The 24,940-nt window shown below is 38.9% G+C and overlaps 1 protein-coding gene across 16 annotated transcripts in view; it reads right to left on the minus strand.

Moving 5' to 3' along the window:
* Window positions 1–24,940, minus strand: part of DGKB (diacylglycerol kinase beta) — a 773,939-nt gene that overhangs the window by 180,273 nt on the left and 568,726 nt on the right. For 15 of the 16 annotated variants that reach the window (XR_011382945.1, XM_051832536.2, XM_070059385.1 and 12 more), the window contains 2 exons: window positions 20,239–20,329; window positions 11,879–12,074 (listed from right to left, as the gene is read on the minus strand). Coding sequence is in view for 15 of the 16 variants with exons in the window: in XM_051832536.2 (XP_051688496.2) it covers window positions 11,879–12,074; window positions 20,239–20,329 (287 nt within the window). In the remaining variant the exon portion in view is untranslated. Of the gene's footprint in view, window positions 1–2,250; window positions 7,484–11,878; window positions 12,075–20,238; window positions 20,330–24,940 lie in introns of those variants that run through there. The other variant, XM_070059390.1, reaches the window with a different exon arrangement.

The raw sequence follows: 24,940 nt of genomic DNA on the forward strand, positions 1-24,940 counted from the left end.
GAGGTGGACCCCTAATTCCTGGAAATGGCAGCCCCTGTTCCAGAAATAAGATGAATATTCCACTTGGATATTAGCATACATTTCCTGGGCCCCGTACATTTGGAGCCCCAACCGCACACAGTGCTGCTCTGCCTGTGGGGTGGCCTGCTGTTCACCACATTCTTTAATAAAAGTCTCTTGTTTTCAATTTTGAAGTCAAGGATCCCCATGAGACCAGGAAGTTTCCCAGTTGTTATGTTTCCCCTCTGCATAAGTACATTTCTTAATGCTTTTTTTGTTCAGTATGTTTTAAATATTGTTATGCTGTGTTTCATTCAAAGAAACTGAGTTTTACAAATAGCAGCTGATTCTCTCATTACATCGGATCCAAATTACTAATTTCAGTATTAATGGTTAGCTTTGACATGTTTAAAAAGGGTAGAAAGTATTTAATAGACCTGTCTTCAACCCTGAAATGAACAACTGTTCAGGGAAATGGAATTGTTCAAAGATACATTTTCTTTCTGCCAATCTGTGAAATATAATATAATTATTCTCCTAATGAATCTCTCAACCAGGAGCAATCTTTCAAAGCTTGAGCAGGTAAAATATAATGATAATGGGAGCAGTTTTGTAAATAAAAAGATGAAATGAGATTGTTAGTTTGTGCTATATTATGAGATAATTAGAATAACAGTGAGGCATTTACCAGGCATTTAACTTTCTCAAAAAAGCTCCTCAGGGATTATTTAAATTAGTCATGTTTATCCATGGAGATTTTTAGTCTTTTTTCAAATGACTGTCACCTTATAATAGTAAGGACTCAATATTTAGTTTAATCTGAATAATAACTGGGAGTGTACAGCAACCAAAAGACTATAGCTGAGATAGAGATTAAAAGAAAAGAAAAAAAACACCTTATGTATCCATAGTTTACCAAAGGAAGAACAACGGAACCATTTTCATTAAGCTGGAAGAATGATGACTCAGCATGCAGAGCTGGGATCTATATGGATCCCAGTTTCCACAGGCACGTAACTGAATAAATTTGACAATATCCATCATATGTTAATTAACTCTACATAATAAAGGACTGTATTCATGTAAAGTAAACCCATGGCAATGTAACTCCAGTGGCTAGTTATTTCAGTTATTTTAAATTCACATAGCTCAGAGTTAACCAAGTAGACGGTGGGATTTGGTTGTTCAACAACAGGTTTCTTCGCTTTCTTCCAGACTCCACTATACCCTTTCCATGGCCAATGTGTGCATGAGTTAGGTGCTGGAGTGTGGTTATTTCCTCACATCCACTAGGTTTATCAGGAAAAATAAAGTTATAAATAGAGCCAGATAAAGCAAAGATGTGTCTCCTGTTGTGATCTAAAATCTTTAAATGAGATGTCCTCCCGCAAAACAGTGCAATTAAAATTGAGTTCCTAGTGTCATGTTATAGCTTTCTTGGTCACTATTTTCTGTCATGATAAAAGAGAAAATGTGGTTGATACCAATGGAAGAAAATACAGTCATGGTTTAAATTTAACACTTTATGTAGCCAGCACCGCGGCTCAATAGGCTAATCCTCTGCCTGCGGCGCCGGTACCCTGGGTTCTAGTCCCATTTGGGGTGCTGGATTCTGTCCCGGTTGCCCCTCTTCCAGGCCAGCTCTCTGTTATGGCCCGGGAGTGCAGTGGAGGATGGCCCAAGTGCTTGGGCCCTACACCCCATGGGAGACCAGGAGAAGCACCTGGCTCCTGGCTTCGGATCAGCGCGGTGCCCCGGCTGCAGTGCACTGGCTGCGGCAGCCATTGGAGGGTGAACCAACGACAAAGGAAGACCTTTCTCTCTGGCTCTCTATCTCTCACTATCCACTCTGCCTGTCAAAAACAAACAAACAAACAAACAAACAAACAAAAAAAAACAAAACACTTTATGTAGCTGACTTCATGTGTTTTTGACCACTCTGTGTTTACAATTTTTAAAAATTCTCCCCAATTTATCATCATATGTCTGATAACAGATTAAAAAAATACCTCACATTCTCTGGGAGATATTTATTGTCTTAGCTTTGAATCACCTCCCTCAAAGGGTTAGATTGCTATTAGGGCTTTATATTTAGGAAATGTGTGAGGATGGTCTCATATTTGGAATCCTTATTTGACTACTATTTGAGAGCACATTATTAGTGTTATTGAATTTGTTGAGGTTTATACTACTCATATGCATATGTACCTATTTCCAAAGTTCTTAGAGTAAAGTGAACTGTTCTTTAAATTTTATTTTCTGCCAACTCTTTGACATTCCCTTATTTAACTTAGAAATCTGCTTTATATTTCTATTACTACCTGAGTAATTTTACTTAAAGAGACATGATGAAGCCTTACACTGGCAGATGAGCTACCATGAGTTTTCAGTAGACACAGGATAGAACCCACACGTCTCAGAGGCAAACAAGACACTGACAGATCACTGTCTTCTGCAGTTATGGAAGTGACCTGGGCCCGCACTTGCACTGTCCGTCCTTCTCTGGAGTTAAAATCCACAGTTTGGAATGTAGAAGGGTCTCAGGATAGCACTTAGGATTTTAGAAACGAAGAAGGCATTCTGTCTCAGAAGTCACATAGGATTCACAAACCTTAGCCTTAATTAGAAACCCGAGTAATCGAATGGGAGACCAGGAGGAAGCACCTTGCTCCTGGCTTCGGATCCGTGTGCCAGCTGTAGCGGCCATTTGGGGAGTGAACCAATGGAAGGAAGACCTTTCTCTCTTTCTCTCTCTCTCTTTCTAACTCTATCTGTCAAAAACAAAACAAAACAAACAAACAAAAAACCAGAAACCCGAGTAATGAAATCCCCTTCTTTCTTCCCCTGCACCAAATTTTCAAAATGCAGCCACCACTAAAAATTCACTTTCCTCCAGTGTTCTTAGATTCATTAGGTGAAAGCAAGTTGCTCCTTGTTCAGTCATTCCCGTCTACAGTTTTAGTTTTTATCTGTTTCTCTAATTTCTACTGTTTTTCAAGAAGGAAACCACAATGGCAACGATTTCATTTTCATCTTAGAAAATGGCACTTTTCCATTTAAATTATGACTCATATTTATATGAACAACTTTGAGGCCTTACTAATCCTTCCATAAGAACTCCTAGAATTAGACTGCATGTTGGATTTTAGTTCTAGAATTATAACGCCTGTGAGATGTTGAAATGTTGAGTATTTACAAGGGAAATTGGGCAATAACCATAACCAGAAAAGAAGGCATTGATGGAGTTCATGAAGCCCTAGAAAGGACAGGAGAGTGTTCTAACGACCGTCATCTGGTGTTTCTGTGACTCCTGAAGTATTAATTATTTATTATTTTTTCTGGTTTCTGCTCTCCAAATTTCTAGCAGGCTAGCAATTTCAATGAGGCTTTTTATCCCATGGCAAGTAAGAGTTTCATAAAGGATTTTTGATAATACACATGCTTTTATAGATCAGGCAGACCAAACACAGGAGTACCTGGTCTGATCCTATTTTGGAAAACATTATTATTTGCACATATAAGAAATGTACATTATATCCTCTAATCTCTTTTTATTGTCACTTGGCAGGCTTTCCAAGCATGACATTTATGAAAAATAGCAGAGAGAGGGACCGGGATTGTGGCACAGCAGGTTAAGTCATTGCCTATGACACTGGCATCCCCCATAGGTGTGCAGGTTCAAGTCCCGGCTCCCATGCTTCTGATCCAGCACCTTCCTTATGCGCCTAGGAAGGCTAAGGAACATGGCCCAGGTACTTGAGCCCCTGCTGCCCATGTGGGAGATGGGAAGGAGTTCCTGACTCCTCCCTCAGGCATGGTCAGGCCTGGCATTTCTGGCCAGCTGCAGAGTGACCCAGCAAATCAAAGATCTCTTTCTGTGACTCTCTTTCTCCATCACTCTTTCAAATAAATAAATAAACAAACCTACCTTAAAAACATAAATAAAAATAGCAGAGTCATCACAGTAAGATACCCAGGTCTGTCTTGTAATCTTAAATTTCAAACAGTCATTTTGATATTTAGATATCTTTATTATGTTATTATTAGCCTAGTCATTGTTGAAAATTATCAGAAGATTTATTTACAAACATATAATTAAGAATCATTTTGAGATACCTCCCTATAGGTTATTAGGTAGCAAATGTTTGGATCTATCAATATTTAATCAATGAAATCACCATGCCAGCGGTTTATGTAGTACATATGTTTGTGAAATGCAACATCTCAAATGCTGTCATTTTTTCCTCAATAATTGTAACATCCAGGTATAATAATGCTGCCTGAAATCTTTTTCTTGTTTCTAAATTTAAATGATTTAATCACTGAATTTAAATGCTTGGAAATTGTTCTGCTTGCCGGTGTTTGAATGCCAAATACATCATCTACAGTTCTAAAATGAATGTCACATTTATATTTAGATAACTTAAAACACTGCCTTCTAAATTACCCTAAATAACCCACAGAGATATCTAAAAGAAATTGGTACTAATGGATGCCAAATGTCCACTGTCATCTACTTCCAGAAAAGAATGGCTTTTACAAGGAGCAGAAATTTCAGTCTTATTCATCAAACACTCTTTGTGCACTTGAGTATTACAATATATAGAAAGCAAAGAATATTCTCATTTCTTCCAAAGCTCAACACTCCTGTTTTTTTTTTAATAGTTATTTTATTTATTTGATTATGTATTTCTTTGAAACACAGAGTGACAGAGACAGAGACAGGGAAGGGTGGAAGATTTATAGATGAAAGAGAGGAAGAGACAGGCAGAGAGATCTTCCATTGGCAGGTCACTCCACAAATGCCTCTGGCAGCCAGTGCAGAAGCAGGCTGAAGCCAGGAGCCAGGGACTCCACTAGATCTCTGATGTTAAAGATGAAGGCATTGGAGTTAACAACCTTATTTATCTCTAGAGACAAAAGAAATTTGTGTTGCTGTGTGTTCTTATTCTCATTTATTATCTCTGAGCAGTTTGGTTTGAATTGGCTTGTTTTGGGTTTCTTTCTTAATTTCTGGAAATTAAAAAAAAAGAGCTAATAATAATGAAGTCATTTACTTGTCAGATAATCAGGTGGTCTCTTCCAATACGGAGAAAAGTTTATTCTGCGGGAAATGATAGTGAATTTTATGCAAGAACATACTGATAAATAAAAATAATGCTTACATTGTCTTCACAAATGGGACTTTATGAAAGATATGAAAGGGTATAAACGGCAGCAGTGGCTGAATGTGGCTTTTCTAAACTTCAGTCATTCTTTACCGTATCTGAGAACCTCTGGTATAAGTACTTAGTTTAGTTATTGTACTCTATTCTTATTCAAATGGATTTATTTCAAAAAAGAAAATTTATAGTACCACTATAAATAAATAAGTAAATAATACTAGCATTTCTTACTACAAAGAGAAGACAAGTGTAGTAGTAACTCTAAAGCTATCAAACTTCACATTCCCCTGTGCACCTGCTGATCCATCTCATTTTTCATCAGTGTGTGCTCATTGGGTTTTAGGAAATTCTGCCCAAATTTAAAAAAAAAAAAAAAAAAAGCAAGTGTTGGTAAAAGTGAATGAAATCATTGAAAATGTCTTGGATGGCAAAACCTGTGAATTCATTTTTTAAGCAAACTTTTGTGTGACGGGTACCTGGCTAGCTGTAGCCACACGCAGGGTAGGCAGTTACTCACTTAATGAGATTTCAAGCAGGAAGTCCAGCTGCTGCTGGCAGTACCTCTCTCAGCTTCTGGCAAAGGCTTGAGACTCTATGGTTTGCATGTAATTGCTTTTGCTCAGTGGTTTTCAAACTTTTTAAAGTAGTCAACAACTTTTTTTTTTTTTTGCAAACGAAGCAGTATTTCAAAGATCAGTAAATAAAAGGGTTTAACAATTTAATTTGTACCAATACATATTAGAAGTTCAAATTGCTAAAACTTCTGGTATGAAATTAATAGAGCTATTTTGATGAAGACAATTACAGTGTCACAGCCATGTTTTTTTTTTTTTTTTTTTTTTTTTTTTTTTGCTGATGTCTGCATCGTGTTTTAGTTGTACGACACAGACACTATCCTGTTATGGACAGATATGCATTTAAATGGTATGAACCTTATACACCTCACTTGGCCATCATCAACCATTCTGACTGCATTACTGGGAAGTCTAATATAGACTTTTATCCTCAACCAATTAGAATAACTAACATGGCTCACATTTCTTGACAGATTCTCACTTTTTGATTAAAAAGTTCGTATTCAAAGATAAGTTTAATGTAATTTTCTACCTTGGTCAATACAAATTTATGACATGTTGTTACTGATGTTACTTGCTATCTGTGGTTTAGATATTCACCCAAAATTTCAACTAGTCGAATTTATTTATTCTGTAAAACACTTCTGGAATGTTTCAATTTCATGGCTGGCTCATTTGCAGCTAGCAATGAAATCTTCTCTGACAAAAGTGTGCCTGATTCATAAGCTAACATCAGCCTATTATTTGTGGAAAGCAGTTAATTATTGCAATTTATTTTGGAGCAAAAATACTTTTAAAAATTTATGGGCATTTTAGTCATTTTCAATCAAAATATTCATATTGTCATCTTGCTCTATTTATTTATTTATTTACTTATTTATTTAACTTGAAGGGGACAAAGAGAGAGGGAGAGAGAGAGATCTTGCATCTGCAGGTTCACTCTCAAAATACTCCCAACAGCTAAGGCTGCGTCAGATCAGGGCCAGGAGCCCTGATCTCAGTGTAGGTCTGCCATGTGGCAGGGATTCAAGTACTTGAGCCATCACTTGCTTATTCCTAGAGTATGCATTGGCAGAAAGGTGGAAATGGAATTAGATCTAGGACTTGAACTCAGGCACTTTTAAATGGGACACAGATGATGTCTGCTGTGTCAAACGCAGATCTTGTTTTTACTTCCCCTGATTGCTAAGTGCTGCGTGGTGTTCATGTCAAAGAAAATTACCTTAGTTTGTTTGTCTTTGCATCTGGTCCCCATGCACTGTGGTGGTAATGTCCCTATTTTTCCATTTCTCCTCATTTAAATATTCTAATACATATAGTAATATATACGAGACTACAAATATATATATATATATTTCATTGAAAGGCGGAGTTACAGAAAAGAGGATGGGACGTACACAGAGAGAAAGGTACTCCACCTACTTGTTCACTCCCGAAATGGCTGCAACAGTCAGATCTGGGAAAGGCTGAAGCCAGGAGCCCAGAGTTACTTCCAGGTGTCCCACTTAGGTGCAGGGCCCAAGAACTTGGGCCATCTTCCACTGATTTCCCATGCTCATTAGCAGGGAACTGGATATGAAGTGGAGTAGGCAGGACAGGAACCCTCAAAGATTTATTTTTAAAAATGACCCTTGTAGAGCTACAGACTTTCCAATCAATGTCATCATTATTTGTTCAATTACATGTACATACGTTTATAAATGTGGATGTGTAGGCATGAATATCTCTCTATCCGTCCATCTACTGAGGAAGACAAAAGAGGAAGAGGAAGAGAGGCAAAGGGGAAGCTGTTTTTGGTGACACAGGTTAATGATTTCAGAACTGTTAATATGATAAAATGTATGTGTAGAACAGTTACATATATTTTTATTACAGACTTTTAAAAATTGCTCTGAAACATGGCAATGAATTTGAACCAAGTTTTTACAGGATTGTTGAAGAATTTCTGTTATAACTCAACAGAACAGTCTGAAAAATAATGTTTCAGCTGAAGGCCTTTGTATCTTTTAAATGCAAATACCTCTACTTTCATCTGCAATCAGTCATTTATACATTAATGTGGATGAATTTATTAGACATCTTTCTGAGGCTAATTCAGCAGAGGAGGAGTCAAAGATGAACTCAGCTACTAAAGACACAGGGAAGATTAAATATTAACACTGAAGACCAATGGGCCTACTTTACAGCTTTGCTTAAAGACTATGCTGTCTATATATACTCATTTGTATTTATAAACATAAACACCTACACACAAATAAAACGTCCACTGGATTAGATGAGTGTGAGTGTGAATATATTTCAGAATAGCATCCAACTGTTTTAGAATGTTTTGCTGGAACAATAATGCAATTAAATGAGTTTCTTCACATTTGTTTAAGTAAATTGAGTCAACAGTAAAATTTCCAACCCATGAGTTTATTAATTGAAAATATTCTGAACTTATGAATGAGAAGGGTTCTAAAAAATTACATCCAAATGAATTGTGTGGAGTCCTAGTTCATGTACTACTTAATACACATAATGCTACAAACTTGACCTTGCTCCTTTGGGTAATGACATATCTGTAAAGGATTATGAACACTTACACAAATTTAATTCTATGACTTCCCTATTCACCACCCACCCTCTCCCCCCAAAAAATTTTCTAAAGTTCATGAAAACCAGTGTCTGTACCAATGCAGCTGAAACTTCTGATAATGTTTTACCAAGTCATGTTAGAAAAGTTGTAAGTTAACATTTTAAGAATCTGATTCCTGACAAAGCAGAGTGCTAACACAATTAAAGGGAAAGAAGAGAGAGCTTCTCCTACAGTTGTGGGCACTTGTGTTCTATGGCAATGCTGGAGGCTGGGTTGTTGTGCTTTCCTCCCAATGTGCACACCTGAGACAAGCCTATCAAGGGAGGGGGAGTTCATGCCTGTAGAATATAAAGATAGGGCCCACCCACCTGTCTGCTCCTTAAGCCCAAGGTGTGCTCGCCTGTCCCTTATCAAATGGAATTCACTGAGTTGAGGGAGGTGTACAGCCAGCCCAACAAGGTACCAATCCATGAGCTCAAGAAGTCATCGGCTTCTCCACCAGATAAAAACCTTTTGGCCAGTGTTGTCTGAGGGATTTGTTTAGGGGGAACTCCAAATTTAGGCAGGGAAACTGCAGGTTTCAGGAAGAAGGTAACTACTGCTTCCATATAACTCCTGCCACCCCTGGCCATTGTAAAAATTCCCTACAGAGCATAACATCAGCAACCAATCAGAGGAAGGTTCCAAGCACCACTAAACAACAAGGAATGTGGACATGAGCTGAGCATGTGCCTCTCAGCCCCAATTCCAGTCTCTAAGAACCTTCACAGCCGACTCCTCAGGGAGCCTAGGAATTAAGCAGTAGCTACCTGGCTCCTTGCTCAGTGCTTTGCAGTAGGTATCTACTTCCTTCCACTGTCCTGGTGTCAATGACTGGCTTTCTGTGTGCTGGGCAGATGGACCAGATTTGGGGGCTCCCTAGCCACACATCCAACTAGTTTGGGGTGTTTTTCTGCAACAAGTAGAGTATGATAGGGGAAAATCAGGTCTGCAGCCTCTCTACAGAGGCTGCATAGGTGTTTGTCTGGTGAAAGCACAGCCACATGTCTTGGAAACTTTCAACAGCTCAGTGGATGAATGTAGTTGGTAGCTGAGCCATTGAGCATCAATTTGCATGAATATCTGGAATGTACACATGCAAAGAATATGCCAAGTGATGTACTGACCAAACAGAAAAAGAAAATCTGGAAATTATTCTGTATATATGATTTTGAGTGGATATAAATGAGGGGTCTTTGAAAAGTTCTTGGAAAATATGGACTTTGAAAAAAACTATGCATAGACTTCAAAAAAATTTTGCACCAAATTAACATCTCTTTTTAAAAAAATAGCTAAACCAAATTATTTATTTGAGACACACACACACACATACACCAAGAGCAAGCGCTAGAGAGAGAGAAAGAGACAGAGAAAAGAGAGAGCTCCTATGTCCTTTTTCACTCCTCAAATGACCTCAACAGCCAGAGATGGGTCAAGATAGAAGCTGGGAGCTATGGACTCCATCCAAGTATCCCATGTGGGAATGGCAGGAACCCAATTTCTTGAGCCATCACCATTGCCTACAGAAGTCCACTTTAGCATGAAGCTGGAGTTGGAGCTGGAGTACACTCAGGTATTCCAAAGTGGGATGCAGATACAAGCTCACTGCAATGTTCACATACTTTTTCAACTCCCTCATATACACAGTTTTATATATATATATATATATACACACACACACACACACACACACACACATACATGTTTATTTTAAAGTATTTGAAGAGAGGGACACAATGAATATATATGTAATAATAAAATTAGTGTGATTTCAAAAAGTCTTAGACTGGTCCTTAAGCTAATGCTGACACTTAGAAATATTTGACTGTTCTTAGAAATGTACAAATCTTTTTTTAATATTCTATTCATTCATTTGAAAGGCAAGGAGATAAAGAGACAGGAGGAAAGAGAGAAAGAGAAAGAGAGGTCTTCCCTCCCCTTGCTCACTCCCCCTATGGCAACAACAGCTGGAGCTGGGTCTTGCTGAACCCAGGAGCCAAGAGCTTCATCCAGGTCTCCCACATGAGAGGCAAAGGTCCAAGCACATTGGCTAGCCTCCAATGCCTTCTCAGGAGCATTAGCAGGGAGCTGGATCAGAAGTGGAGCAGCCAAGACTCAAACCAGTACCATTATGGGATGCCTGTCCTACAGGCAGAGGCTTAACCTTCTGTGTCACAGCCCCAGCACCAGAAATGTACAAATCTTATAGTTAAATTCAAATTTAAATACACTTATTAATTCAGCATTAATATCAATAACTTATAGAAACTAATAATTTTATACTTATTTTTATTATACTTATGCTTTATTAAACCTCTCATTTTTGTATACATTTCTATTTTCCTCCATGTTTCATACAATTGTATTCCAGTCTGTAAAGTATTTTCATCACTTTAACACCTTGCTTATATTGAGTTATACAGGTCTTCCGCATAACGTACATTTCAGAGGCATCAAAGCTTCATGTTACCATCAAGTTCTTGCAAGCATTTTGTAAAAGAGGAGTGCTAGTACTTTCCCCATCAACCTCTCACAACCCTCAAATGACATCAAACTACCCTGGACAGAAGTCATTGCCCAGTGCTGAAACTTGAGCCAGGTGCTAAGTCAACAGATGCCTACTATTGTCAAGTCCACACTCATCATCCCATCTTATTCCATTAATGATCTAATTAATTTATACTGGACCCTTAATTCCACAGTGTCTTTGTAATTTTTTCTCACTGGACTGAGCTGAGATAAAATGTTTTCTTGCATTCTCAGTGTCATCGTATTAGGTAAGGGGAAAGAAGTATCCTACACTAAATACATACATCACTCTTCCACGTTCAGTTCTTAGATATGATCACGTTGATCTCTTTGGGAAGGACAACCACAAGAGTAAGGCGTCACATCCCACCACAGACCCTACTACAATAGGGTTGATCCCGACCATGGCTATGCCTTCCTATGCTGTTAGTCCTTTATTCACGGTTTCCTTGCTGCTATTAAATTTCTGGAAAAATTACAGCAGGTAGTCAAAATTTACTGTGGGATATTTATATATCCTGTTATATATGGTACTTAGATTATAGCTTAATATAAGAGAGCATTGATGGCACAGTTTGACTGAAACAAGGCCAGCATAAAGTCCCTTAGAATACAAGCTTAGTAAAACCTTGGGTAGGCCCTTGTCATAACAACTGGAATATTGTGACGAAGAGGATCACATTCCAGAAGAGCTTTGTGTACCATATACCCCATTTCATGATCTACTCAGTTCCCAATAGGCATTTTATTTTCCATGAGAGGAGGTAATACAAAGGAGAATATAAGACAAAAACAAAAACCATGAAAACTACAGGTAGTTTAGATGTAATCTCTGAATCTATTATAAGTTAATCAAACAGGGAGAGCTAACATGAAAAATGCAACTACATAAAAATACACGTTGTTATAATGCAATGGAAAACTTTCATTTGATGGTAATCTTGGAAGGCCGACTAACCATCAATTTAACAACCAATTGTTGCAAAGCTTACCTTGACTTGCAAACTTCAACTCTTTGGCATCTGTGAGTGTGGTCCTTTTGTCAGACCCTTTTTTCTCTATTCGGCGATGGCTCCGTCTTTTCTTAGACTCTCCCCAAAGATTGGATCCTCCATGCATGCTTGGTATGTTCAAAATAGCGATTCCTTCCAGGGAGATGTTGATCAGATCTATCTGTACCCCATCGCACTGGGAAAGAAAGACACCGTTAAGATGTTTTCTCTTCCTGTACTTGATCTCTTCTTTTTTTCTTATTTTTTATCGAGGGCTTTTAAATCCATAATCCTGTCATTTCTGAATAAGCTTTTCAAGGGCACTTAAATGCTTACCCTAAATGTCAATATGAAAGATAAAGCAGCTACTAACATTAACCAGTTACCCTTAATAGTCTTTTTTTTTTTTTTTTTTTTTTTTTTTTTTTTTTTTTTTTTTACAGGCAGAGTTAGTGAGAGAGAGAGAGAGAGAGAGGTCTTCCTTAGCCGTTGGTTCACCCTCCAATGGCCACCACGGCTGGCGCGCTGCAGCCAGTGCACTGCGCTGATCCGAGGGCAGGAGCCAGGTGCTTCTCCTGGTCTCTCATGCGGGTGCAGGGCCCAAGCACTTGGGCCAGTGCACCGCGCTGATCCGAGGGCAGGAGCCAGGTGCTTCTCCTGGTCTCCCATGCGGGTGCAGGGCCCAAGCACTTGGGCCATCCTCCACTGCACTCCCGGGCCATAGCAGAGAGCTGGCCTGGAAGAGGGGCAACCGGGACAGAATCCGGCGCCCCGACCGGGACTAGAACCCTGTGTGCCAGCGCCGCTAGGTGGAGGATTAGCCTGTTGAGCCGCGGCGCCAGCCACCCTTAATAGTCTTTTAAATGATCAAATTAAATCACCAGGGTTATCTTTGGGAGAGACACACATTCATGTCTGCAAAGTGATCAGCTGGAAATTAACGGAGTGTTACCAAGAGACTGACTCTGGAAAAGATGGGCAAATTTTGGGTGGAAAATGGAATGCTCACAGCCTATTTAGAGTACACTGGCAGGCAATGACAGGGCAAAGCAGACACAGAATTAATGATTCCTGATCTCACTTCATTTTCCTTTGAGCAGGGAAATAAATGACTTATGTGACTTTAGTAAAAAGAGGTTAAAACAAACAGCAGTTCAAGGAGATCTCAGTCACAGAGGAGTGACCAAGGATAGCTCCTTGGACTGGACTGAACTCCAAGCAGGATGGCAAGGCAAGGAGAGGTCCTGGGGGCATTGAAAGCTAAGGAACTTAATAACAGACAGGGCTTTGCTATAGTCAACAGTGGTCACTTTCACGTTTTTGAGTTTTCTGTTTATTTCTGCTAAGGGACACGTGTGGAGAATGGCAAGGCTATTCTGTCTTTTTTTGGAATTAGTATTTATTTATTCATTGGCTTTGGGTCTTCTAAAATGGCAGTTGTTATAAATAGATCCCAGAAAACGTTTTTCCATTTCGATCGTAAGTCAATAGGATGGCAGACGTAAACATACAACTCCCTGCTTTTTAAAGAACTTTGTTAGGGATCCGCCTTTCATAAATTAAAGTTTATCTGCAGTACGGTTGCTTCCTTTGCCACGTCTTATCACACACACACACAAATCACTGCGACTAACTCATCATTCTTCATGACAATTGTAATTTCTGGATTTAGGAGAGGTAAAACTACACCAAAATTATAAAAACAATATCAAAAAATAGCCACACCTCCATCTCCACATTCATTGCCCTCATACCCAGTCTAGCATTGTATCCTGTTCACTAAAAAATACAAGCTGGGAAATAAAGCAACACATCTTGAGCCCACTTGGCAAGGGTAGGAACAAATTCTAGCGAAAGTGCCAAGTTCTCATTCAATTTGTTTCAAGGAGGATGAAATCGATGTCTGGATGATGCCTTTTGCTTTTTTTCCCAGAAACAAGTGATTTTTGCTCCTTTTCATGTATGAAATTAAGATGATTTCTTTTTACTAAAGATTTCTTCTCCTGTGTATACTCACTTACCACTATATATTCTAGATAAACAGATATTAATTTCATAATTAAAAGTAATCTTGTGTAAATACCCTGCAGGCCTCAAAGAATCAAACACATACTGTGTGTCAGGCCTCCCACCGTTTTCAAGTGGGCCGCACTGGCTGGATAATTAGATAGTACATATTTTTTAACCTTATTTGCATGCATATTATATCTTTTGCACACTGACAAGCAGCAGTAACAACAAAAGTCAGATTACCACAGGGAATTCCCACAAAGAAGTCTTCATTCCTTATAATTTGCAGCCTAAATTAAAATAATTTGATCTTTGACAAGGATGAAATGTCAAGCAGAAGGGGGTCCTCCACAAGCCGCGGCCTGTGGCTTCTGAAATCTGCCTAATTTATGTCAGTCACTTCTTAATACATATTTAAGGATTACACGAAAAAGATGATAAATATGCAATGTGACACCTTTGGTATTTTCCTGCTGTTAATTTATAAAGGTCTGGCTTCCCCCAAACTGACTAAAATCATTTAAATAACAGAAGGATCGCGCAAGAAGCTGGAGCTAAGGTTGGCTTCCATTTTCACTCAATATTGGACACAGCGGGTAGTACACGAAGACAATTATTTGACTAGGCCTCGGCCCCCCCGCTGTGACAAGTTACTTGCAGAATTAGTGAAGGAAGATTCCTTTGTTCATCTACAGAAATGGAGTGCATGTTGCAAATAAGCTTTGCTCCTGTGTGTGGTTTTTCTGTTTGTTATTTATTTATTTATTTATTGGTAATTGAACCACTGGAATTACTGAAGCCAGAAAAGCTTCCATGTGTACTATTGTTCATATTTTCCCTCTTTGGGGCCGTCCATGTGTAAATTTACAGAAACCAGATTCTGAGGATGAAAACGAGTCTCAAGGAGTGGCCCAAGAACAAAGCCTTCAAGAGCAGGCGCTGTACTGAAATAAATGGCCTTGTACTAATGATTTGTTTCCACTAGTGTTTGACCCCAGGCTGCCTTCCTCCGTTGGCTTGGATGTGATGTGCAGTAATCTGGAAAACCTCAGAGCCAGTTCTGATGGGGACCAGGAACAGCGGTTCACCAGTGCGTTCCCGGAAGTGACAGCAGAGGTGAAGATGAGGAAATGTGAACAACTTATAGTTGTGCCCTGGGTCAGAAACTATGTCCACACCCTTTGAAGATTTATGGTCTTTCAAAAGGCAGCTAAAGAGGAAAAGGATATCAAAGCTTAAAAGCCAATAGGCTTAGTCAACAAATTCTGAACATTTTTATCATGTGCTAAAAGGTGGTTAACATACAGGTCTACAGCAACGGATGTTAGAATGCACTGCTGTGATGCCACTGTGTACTTAGACCTAAACTAGAAGATCTTAGTTACTCCAGACACAAATCTACTTACAAGAAAAGAAAATGATTTGAAATTTTCTGCCGATGTATTTTAATCCTTGATGACAAACTTTGGAGATCTGTAAGTGTGGGTAATGAATTTGATGAAATATAGCTAATGATAAACCAGAAAATCTTTCCCCATAGTGAATTTTATTCTCTGCCTACATCAGATTAAAAAGACTCATAGTTTTCTCCATGAATGAAACATAAAACTTTGTTTTACAGGTAATTTTAGGATCAGGGTAGGTGCACTAAAGACTGGGAAACTCTGGCCCAGTGCATTGAAGAGTACTATGTTGGGTGCCAGCAGTGTGGTATAGTGGGTTAAGCCACCACCTGTGACATGGCCATCCCATATGGCTGGCAGTTTAAGTCCTGGCTGCTTCACTTCTGATTCAGTTACATGTTAATGTGCTTGGTGAACAAGTGAAAGATGGTCTAAGCACTTGGACCTCTGCCACCCAAGCAGGAAACCCAAAAAAGCTTGTGGCTCCTGGTTTTGGCCAGGCCCAGCTCTTGGCTGTTGTGGCCATTTTGGGAGTGAACCAGTGGAGGGAAAATCAATCTCTCTCTCTCGCTTTCTCTCTGCTTCTCCCCCTCTTGTCCTTTCTCTGTGACTCTGACATTCAAATAAATAATTTATTTATTTATTTGACAGATAGAGTTAGACAGTGAGAGAGAGAGACAGAGAAAGGTCTTCCTTCCTTTGGTTCACCCCTCAAATGACCGCTACGGCCAGAGCTACACCAATCCGAAGCCAGGAGCCAGGGGCTTCCTCCTGGTCTCCCATGCAGGTGCAGGGCCCAAGCACTTGGGCCATCCTCCTCTGCCCTCCCAGGCCACAGCAGAGAGCTGGACTGGAAGAGGAGCAACCAGGACTAGGACTAGAACCTGGTGCCCCATGGGATGCTTTTTTTTTTTTTTTTTTTTTTGACAGGCAGAGTGGACAGTGAGAGAGAGAGAGACAGAGAGAAAGGTCTTCCTTTGCCATTGCTTCACCCTCCAATGGCCGACGCGGCCAGCGCACTGCGCTGATCTGATGGCAGGAGCCAGGTACTTCTCCTGGTCTCCCATGCGGGTGCAGGGCCCAAGCACTTGGGCCATCCTCCACTGCACTCCCTGGCCACAGCAGAGAGCTGGCCTGGAAGAGGTGCAACCGGGACAGAACCCAGCGCCCCGACCGGGACTAGAACCCGGTGTGCCGGCGCCGCAAGGCGGAGGATTAGCCTAGTGAGCTGCGGCGCCGGCCGGGATGCTTTTTTAAACAGTTCTGTGTTTTCCACGTTACTAAACAATAGGAAGTTTGTCTTCCGCATTTGGTTCCCTGATGCTTCTCTTGCTGTTTGTTAACCTTGAGAGTATGCAGATTTGGAGAGTATTTAATCATTAGGACTAATCTCAGTACTTTGGGATGAAAATTCTTGATTTTTTATTTTTTAAGATTTATTTATTTGAAATGCAGAGTTACAGAAAGGCAGAGGTAGAGAGAGAGAGAGAGAGAGAGAGAGAGATCTTCTATCCATTGTTCACTCCCCAAATTGCCTCAATGGCCAGTGCTGGTCCGATCCAAAACCAGGAGCTTGGATCTTCCTCAGGGTCTCCCACGTGGGTGCAGGGGCCCATGGACTTGGATCATCTTCTGCTGATTTTCCAGGCCCATTAGTAGGACGCTGAGTTGGAAGTAGAACAGCTGAAACTCGAAAAAGCGCCCATATGGGATACCGGTGCCACAGTTGGTGGCTTTACCCAATATGCCACAGTGCCAGCCCAGAGAATTCTTAATTCTAAGTTTGCCATCCCTCCCAGTCTTACTGACAAGTAAACACTGAAAGAGCTGGAGAATAGGCTTTTGTTATTCTCCTGTTATTTGCATGGTACATGGAGTATAACAAAAATCTACGACTATTACAACTTCAGGCTCAGATAGTAGCCTTGAGTCTTAGACACCCATCCATTCACAAACTCCAACAAATGTCTTAAACTTTGCTTTTTCTGCAAATTTAAAGCTTTTATCTTCTTTTTTAAGAAACTATTTATTAGAGAAGGAGAAAGAGAGAGAGAGAAAGAAAGAGAGAGACAGGGAGAGAGAGAAAGGAACAAGTGCTCCTATCAGTGAATTCACTACCCAAATGCCCACGATAGCTGGGGCTGGGTTGGGACTGCAGTTCATAGCTGGGAATTTAATCCAGATCTCCCCTTTGGGTAATAGGAACCCAACTGCTTAGTCATCAATGCTGTCTCCTCAGGTCTGCACCAGCAGGGGTCTGTGGTCGGGAGCAGAGTCAAAAACCGAAACCCAAGCACTCCCACGTGTGGCACAGGTCAACTTATGGCACACTAGTCTTCCTCATTTTAGTTCTTATTTCCTTGTCTTTTGTAACTGAGTTATCTAAACTTACTTTTTGATTCTACCCTTCCTCAAACTTTTTGAAATACCCTCATATAAGTTCAACCCATTTATTTCCTTAGTTTTAACATTTTGGCAGTAATATAATTCTTCTTTCTCTAACAGTATTAAAGACAATGTGTACTCATCCCTACGGTGGAGATTTAACTTTGTTTCTCTGATCACAGGATTTGGATGCAGACAGCTAGTGGATGTGTTCATTGGTTAACACCAAGCACGCAGCAGAGTCAATGATATATAAATCTCCTCATTATCATCTTATCATCTGTCAATCTTATATCAACACTTATCTCATAATATTCATATCATTTCAAATAGATGCCACTTTCAGAAGAAGAGGAAAATGGGATAAAAAGACACAGAAAATGGCTCATTTTTAAAGAAGCTACAAATAAAACATCCACCCACTACTTGAGGTTCTATTGTTGCTGAAGTGGTTTATTCTCTGTTATATATTTTTCAAATCATAGAGGGTATAATTTCAGGCCACATAGGAAGCAACAGCAAACCGAATCAAATTTCCGAATTGCTGTTATTTTATATTTAATTATGAAGCAACCTTGAGGGTAGAAAGGCGTATTTTGCTAATATGATAGACTGGATTCATTACAATGTGAACTGAGAGGCACTGCCAACCATATACACACTCACCCGCCCCTCCCCACCCCTCCACCCCCAACACAATGAGCAGTGCACACAGCACAGGGTGAAGAAGCCCATGGTGCAGGGCTAGAAGGCCACACTTGGACCAAGAGTCAGAGAAACAGCTTAGTTCCCGTCATTCAGTGTTTTTGAGAGACATTTGAAATAGTAATTTTCTACAAGCTGTAAGACTTTGCGGAACAAAGCTACTCGACTCTGTCAGGATTTAGAGCTTTAAAATAAATAAATATTTCAGCATTTATTTTCCTTAAAATATCGCTTGTTATCCAACATTTTCTTGAGCAATTTTTTTTGCTTTGTGACATACAATATTGTGCTACAGAATCCATGGTTTATCAATCTGTGTTCAAGGATAAGTTAAGGTCAGACAAGGTATAGGATGATTCAGTCTCCACCCACAATCGACCAAAGGGGTGTGTGTGTGTGTGTGTGTGTGTGTGTGTGTGTGTGTATGTAAAAAATTTTTGTCTTCTGCTACAGATTTTCTTTGAGCATAGGTTTCTGATGTTACAAAATGCTCAAAATCCATTAGATAAAGCAACTGTCACAAAAATAATGATGCTGAAGTTAAAGGGAGATTGTAATTTTTATAAATACCCAGGTATATATATAACTCTATAAAATGCAAAGCTAAAATATACCATATGCAGTTTTACATATAATATAGGCATACCTTGGATATTATTTATATATCTATATATACACATATAATAGATGTATACACACACTGGGGCACTTTTAAAAGTTCATAGGAAATGGAATTAAAAATGTTTATTTTGTGACAAAAGAATTTTGAAATCTATGCACACTCAGATATCATAATGAATGAGAAGCACAAAACGTTCATACTGAACCCAGATCATCTTCTGACATGTAATCAACTTCATGGAACAGGATGAGAATAAAGTGCCCACAGATTATATGGTAAGTGCGATCATTTTCAGCATGATTCGCATAACGGCAAATTAAAACGTTAGGGTAATGAAGAACTAGCCAAGCCATTACGATCCTATGTATTAATCACTTCTGTTTCCAAACTCACTACTCGAATATAAGTCACTAAATATGTTCACCAATTATAAAATGAAGAGTGCCAAAGCCAATACTTCTAAATCCATAACTGCTAATCATTAGATATTGAAGCTTATAATTCTGCTCCTTTAGCTTTGCTCTCATCATTTATCAAAATATAACTTTTCATTTTCCTTTAACCTTCAACATATATAGCTGTGATTTTTTATAATATGTCTCCAAAATTTTGAGTACTACTGTATCTATATATTTTTGGTACACCTACTTGCTCCAAGTCTTTTTTAAAGTGTGTCTTTTCTTGTTAGCCTTGCTCTTTTTCTTGGCATTTTCGCTTCCTATATTATATTTTACGGGGAAATGGCAACCTTGGGAACTGCGAAAAAATAGCTAATGAATGGGAAAGGAATGAAAAGTGTATTTTTTAACGTTTATTCATGAAAGTAAGTACAATTTTAGTGAACTGTGTTTTAAAGGTTATAAGTTATTGAGACCTGGAAATAGTAAGTTCTTTAATGTATCTTACATTTTTTCCTTCTTTTTTCCTCCAACTACTTTTTTTCTCTCTCAAATCTTTCCATTCCCTCAATGCCCAATGATTCCTTCACTAGTTTCCATAGTTGTGTTTCCACATCTTATTCTTTTACACGAAATAGGAACAACTCATACACACATTTAACTTTCTACTAGTGTTTCCGATGGTGCTGCATAATGACAGCAATGGCATTTTATAATCTTGAGGAAATCTATATGGACTGCTCAGAGTGTAACTCATTTCATGGGCTACCCCAAAAATGTTAACAACCAAACTCGAACCATTTCATAGTATTACAAAATAGAATCCTTTTTTCTTACTTCTATTTCTACAGATTCATGAAGCTTCTTGCAGGTGGCTGAGAATGTTTCAGAGGTGCCAAACTCAAAATACCAAAATTTGTTCTTCATTCTGAAAAAAAGAAAAGAAGCAGCAGCTTAGGCAATTATCAGTAACAGGAAGGCCATTATTAAAATACCCTCGTCCCGTCTTGTAGGGACCAGGAAGGGTTTGTTGAGGACATGTGACTTTCAGCAGGTAAAAGATGACCACAAAACCTTCAAAGCTTGAATGTCGACAGATGGTATGATGTTCCAAGTGAATAGAAGGGGTCTGTTGATCTGACAAATGAAAGTATATCTTTGACTTTTCTACCTATCAATTGGATCAAATTTTTAAAAATGATTGTAGTGCTTATGATTCATATTTCTGTGCAAACTAATTTGAGGACCTTTTTTATTATCATAAAGAGAAACAAAACTTGGGCTTTTCACAGGGAAAAGGAGACAAAGCTTAACAATTTCCAGCAATTTCTAGAAATTACGACCAGATAGAATCTTATAAAGAAAAAACTGTAGTTATTCACAAAACATTCTAGAATTTATGAGAAAACTGTTACTTTTTAGAAAGCTCTGGGCTTCTTTCACATGAACAATAGGAAGAAATTACACCACAACATGAAAGAGTGAAGAACATAATAATGTTATATCAAAATGATGAAAGTTACAAAGAAAATGCAGTTTGAAATATCAGTAAATTTACTCTTAGAATAAGATGTTCAGAATTTACTCTCCCCCATAATCTAATGACGATATGTTAGGATTTTTGTAGCAGATAATTAAGTTTCGGATTACTTCATGTAATTTGACAAAGTTTGACAGATTTTTATATTATCCAACACTGGATTTCAAAATTCATTCATAGGAAAAATGCAGCTGTTAATTACACATATTTCTAAGAAGTTACTACGTCCTCAGTAGGAAGAAAATAGAGATAAAATGACATACAGACTTTCCCAATGTAATTGAAACAAATAAAATTCTGTAATAGCATTCAAATATATCTCTAACAATAAACTATTCTGTTTGGCTTGTAAATATTGATATATGACACTTACATTATAATGTAAAGCATTTCAACAATTAAAAATATATCTGAACAAAAAAATATATCTGGCAAGGGTGTTACTGCTCCATTTAACCCTATTATTGGCTTGGAAAATGACCTGGAACCCAATACCATACTTATGATTATGGTGAACAGAACTCTCCGGTATGAAATTACAAGCAATAAAAATCATCTTATGCTATTCACTCATGTAAGGTTTTATTTCCTTAGGAACACCTTCACAGACCCTTCTTGTATCAGCCATATCAGACCAGCAATCTGAAGATAAATAGAGCTTCATAGAATTCCAGAAACATGAATTCTTATTCTTTCCTAGAGAACATTTTCTGTAGGTTATATCTGAATTTCATAAATGTTAGTAGAGATATATAGACAATGGCCACCTAAACAACAGCTCACTTAAAGCAGAGGCAAACATCTGATGGCAACATCTCAGGGCTTGTGTCTATAAAAAGTCTATATTAAAATAATGCATTGACTCTATAGGAGAGATATGCTTTTATGAATTTCCATTCTGGCTATAGCTATATAAAATTTAAAAGATTTTCCCACTGATCCCTCGTGCTCATAAAAAACGTATATCATTCCGTGGATTCCAGGAAATACTGTGTTGTATGGAACGGGTTTCAAGGTATCCTTAGTGGATGTTTTATAACTGTTTGGAGTTGTTTTTCTCCCTTTAATGGTTTTTCTAATAGCATTTTTGTGTTGACCTTTTCTCCAGACCTTTCCAGACTCATTCATTCATTTATTTGCTCATTCAACAAATAATGAGAACATTTGCTTCCACGTGCTACTGGGTTAAGCTCTAAAAATACAAATACAAATGGAATTACATTTGTCGCTAGAGTTCAGAATGTTGTCTGATCACAGGCCTATATGCTAATTAGAAAGCTGATTTTTTTTTTCTGAATATAATGTGAGCAATGTATTTGGAAACACACTTCAATGGTTCAGGTAATTTTACTTGGGGGATATCCAACACACCTTAGAAGAGAAGGTGGTATCTTATAGGTAGATAGCAGAAAGCCAATGGGAAAGAAAGGGACAAAGTTCTGAGCACTTCTAGGAGTGTGGCACGATGTAGCAGGATACTGAGTGTGGACCAGTGTGTGTGGTGAGGTCTGTGTTAGAACACCTAAGTCAAGTTAAGGGATTTGGACTTGACCCTGCAGATTAATGAGAAGCTGACAGAAGTCCATTACCAGTGCAGTGACAAGGTTACACTTGTTTTACGGGCAAAGGAGTTGGACAGAAATAAAAAGGGCAGGGGGCCCTGGGAGTGTGGAAATGCTGGTGGTGTGGAGAGCAATGTGGCTATTGGGTTAGTCCAAATGAAACACGACTGAGGGCCTAACCCAAGTGTGACGGGAAATGCAGAAGAGAGGCTCCTTTCAAGAGACTTAAGTGAGGGAGAGTCCACGGGAACTTGTGATGCTGGATTACGCTGACGGTCGTCGTATCTGTGCTGTCTCTGAATGCATACATGGAATATGAGAGAATTCCTACAGCTCAGGCCGAGCTCTGGCTTTACAGTTCTGTGATCTAATGGACACTGTATGGCAATCTGAAAATTGAATAAGTACACAGGCACTGGGTTGCACCCAAATGATAATTTCCCTATTTTTGTTCTGCGTTGTTAGAGTTAGACAGTGAGAGAGAGAGAGAGAGAAAGATCTTCCTTCCTTTGGTTCACCCCCCAAATGGCCGCTGCTATGGCTGAAACTACGCAGATCCACAGCCAGGAGCCAGGGGCTTCCTCCTGGTCTCCCATGCGGGTGCAGGGCCCAAGCACTTGGGCCATCCTCCACTGCCTTCCCGGGCCACAGCAGAGAGCTGGCCTGGAAGAGGGGCAACCGGGACTAGAACCTGGTGCTCATATGGGATACCGGCACTGCAGGCAGAGGATTAACCAAGTGAGCCACAGTGCCGGCCCCTTCCCTGTTTTTTCTTTTGCATTCTGCCCATCAAAGTTCTTCATTGCTGAATTACAATGATGTGGATCTCGCCTCAGCTAACCGAGATCTACTCACGTTAGCCAACACATCACAAGAAACAGAAACCAGAATTTACATTCAGCTTTTATTCAGCATATTAGTTAGCATTACTGCTCATGTGCAAAAGCTACTTTAAATTCTCCATTATTGCAACCATTTTATGTTTCACTTAGATAAATATATGGAGGTAGTAAAAAGCACATAGAATCAGATTCCACATGACAAATTAAAGGCTGTTAAATTTTATTTTTTCAACCAAACTGTTCTTTGAGTTGTAGAAATGCAAAAAAGCACATAGAAGCATGTATGCTATCCGTTTTTATGGCTCACATTAGAAAATGATTCAAATAATTCAAATTCAAATTTGTCAGAGAAAACACGCAGCTTTGGACTTTAAGGATACATGAATTGGACGTTAACCCATTGTAAAACTGTCACACCAAAGTCAAATTTATCGTATTCTTGGACAGGTTTTGTGACTCCAATTTGATGGCAAATGTCTCACAAACTCAAAGAAAAAGTTATTCATGCATTTATAAGTTTAATTAATTTATTAAAACCTAATTCCATGAATTTAATTGTAAGACTGCAGGTCTCAGTTTAATATCCAAAATGCTTAGGTCCCAGATGTCCAGGTGAATATGAAATTTACCAAGCAGTTCATGAGTAGCAGTAATTTTTCTTCCTTACAAATCCTCAGAGATTTTGATCAAGCCAATCATTCTTGTAGGTATGAAATTCAGTTAATATTTGGGTCACCCTTTAACTTTCAAATGATGAATTTAATTTCTAACAATATATTTTCTGTGAATCGTTTTTCTCCCTAACTTCTATGCTTCAGATTTTGGCTTTCACTGGCCAAACAATGTTCATGCAGAAAACATAAAACAAATATGTGGGATGTGAAGGGCCAGTGTATTTCTCAAAAAGTAGAGAGGGGAACCTAATCAGACACAAAGCTCATTTTCAACAGAGATTCAGCAGAAAGAGAAGGAAAGCACTCAATTTACCGGACTGTGGAAACAGCAAAAGTCACAAACATACACAATGCTCCAGTTCTGCGAAATCACTCTTGCATGAAGGGTCATCCTGCTATCCTACCAGTATGTTTCTTCTATCAGTTTTTATGCTTTTAGCTTGGTTGCGGAAGGTAGAAGTTCGGCTGTTACATGTGAAACTCAACAACTTCTATCAGACATGTGAATCTCTCTAGAAGCGTCTTTGCCCAAGTGGTTCCACCCACATTGATTGGATAACAGGCTCCGGAGATGAGGAAATAAATCCCTGTTGATCTTTGCTTTGCAAATGAAAGCACAATCATAATGTGTTTGAGTAGCTTAGTTAAAATGGAATTAAAACCAATAATGTTTTTATTATTATTAAGGATTGTCACAAATCACCATCTTTTCATTAATTTCCTTTCACTTTTGTCCTGATTGTAAAATGTCTCAATGCCACACCATGTCCGGTTTTACAATAATTTTCTGTGAGCTCCATGACTTTATTTTGCCGCTAATTCAATCTCACCACTTGTGGCAGACATTTGTAGTGTGGCAGGAGCTTTGGACTTGGCCCACGTTGTTGGTGATGGGACATGTTGACTTACAGTCCCCGTGTG

This window comes from Oryctolagus cuniculus, chromosome 16 (genome assembly GCF_964237555.1).
Source record: "Oryctolagus cuniculus chromosome 16, mOryCun1.1, whole genome shotgun sequence".
NCBI lineage: Eukaryota > Metazoa > Chordata > Mammalia > Lagomorpha > Leporidae > Oryctolagus > Oryctolagus cuniculus.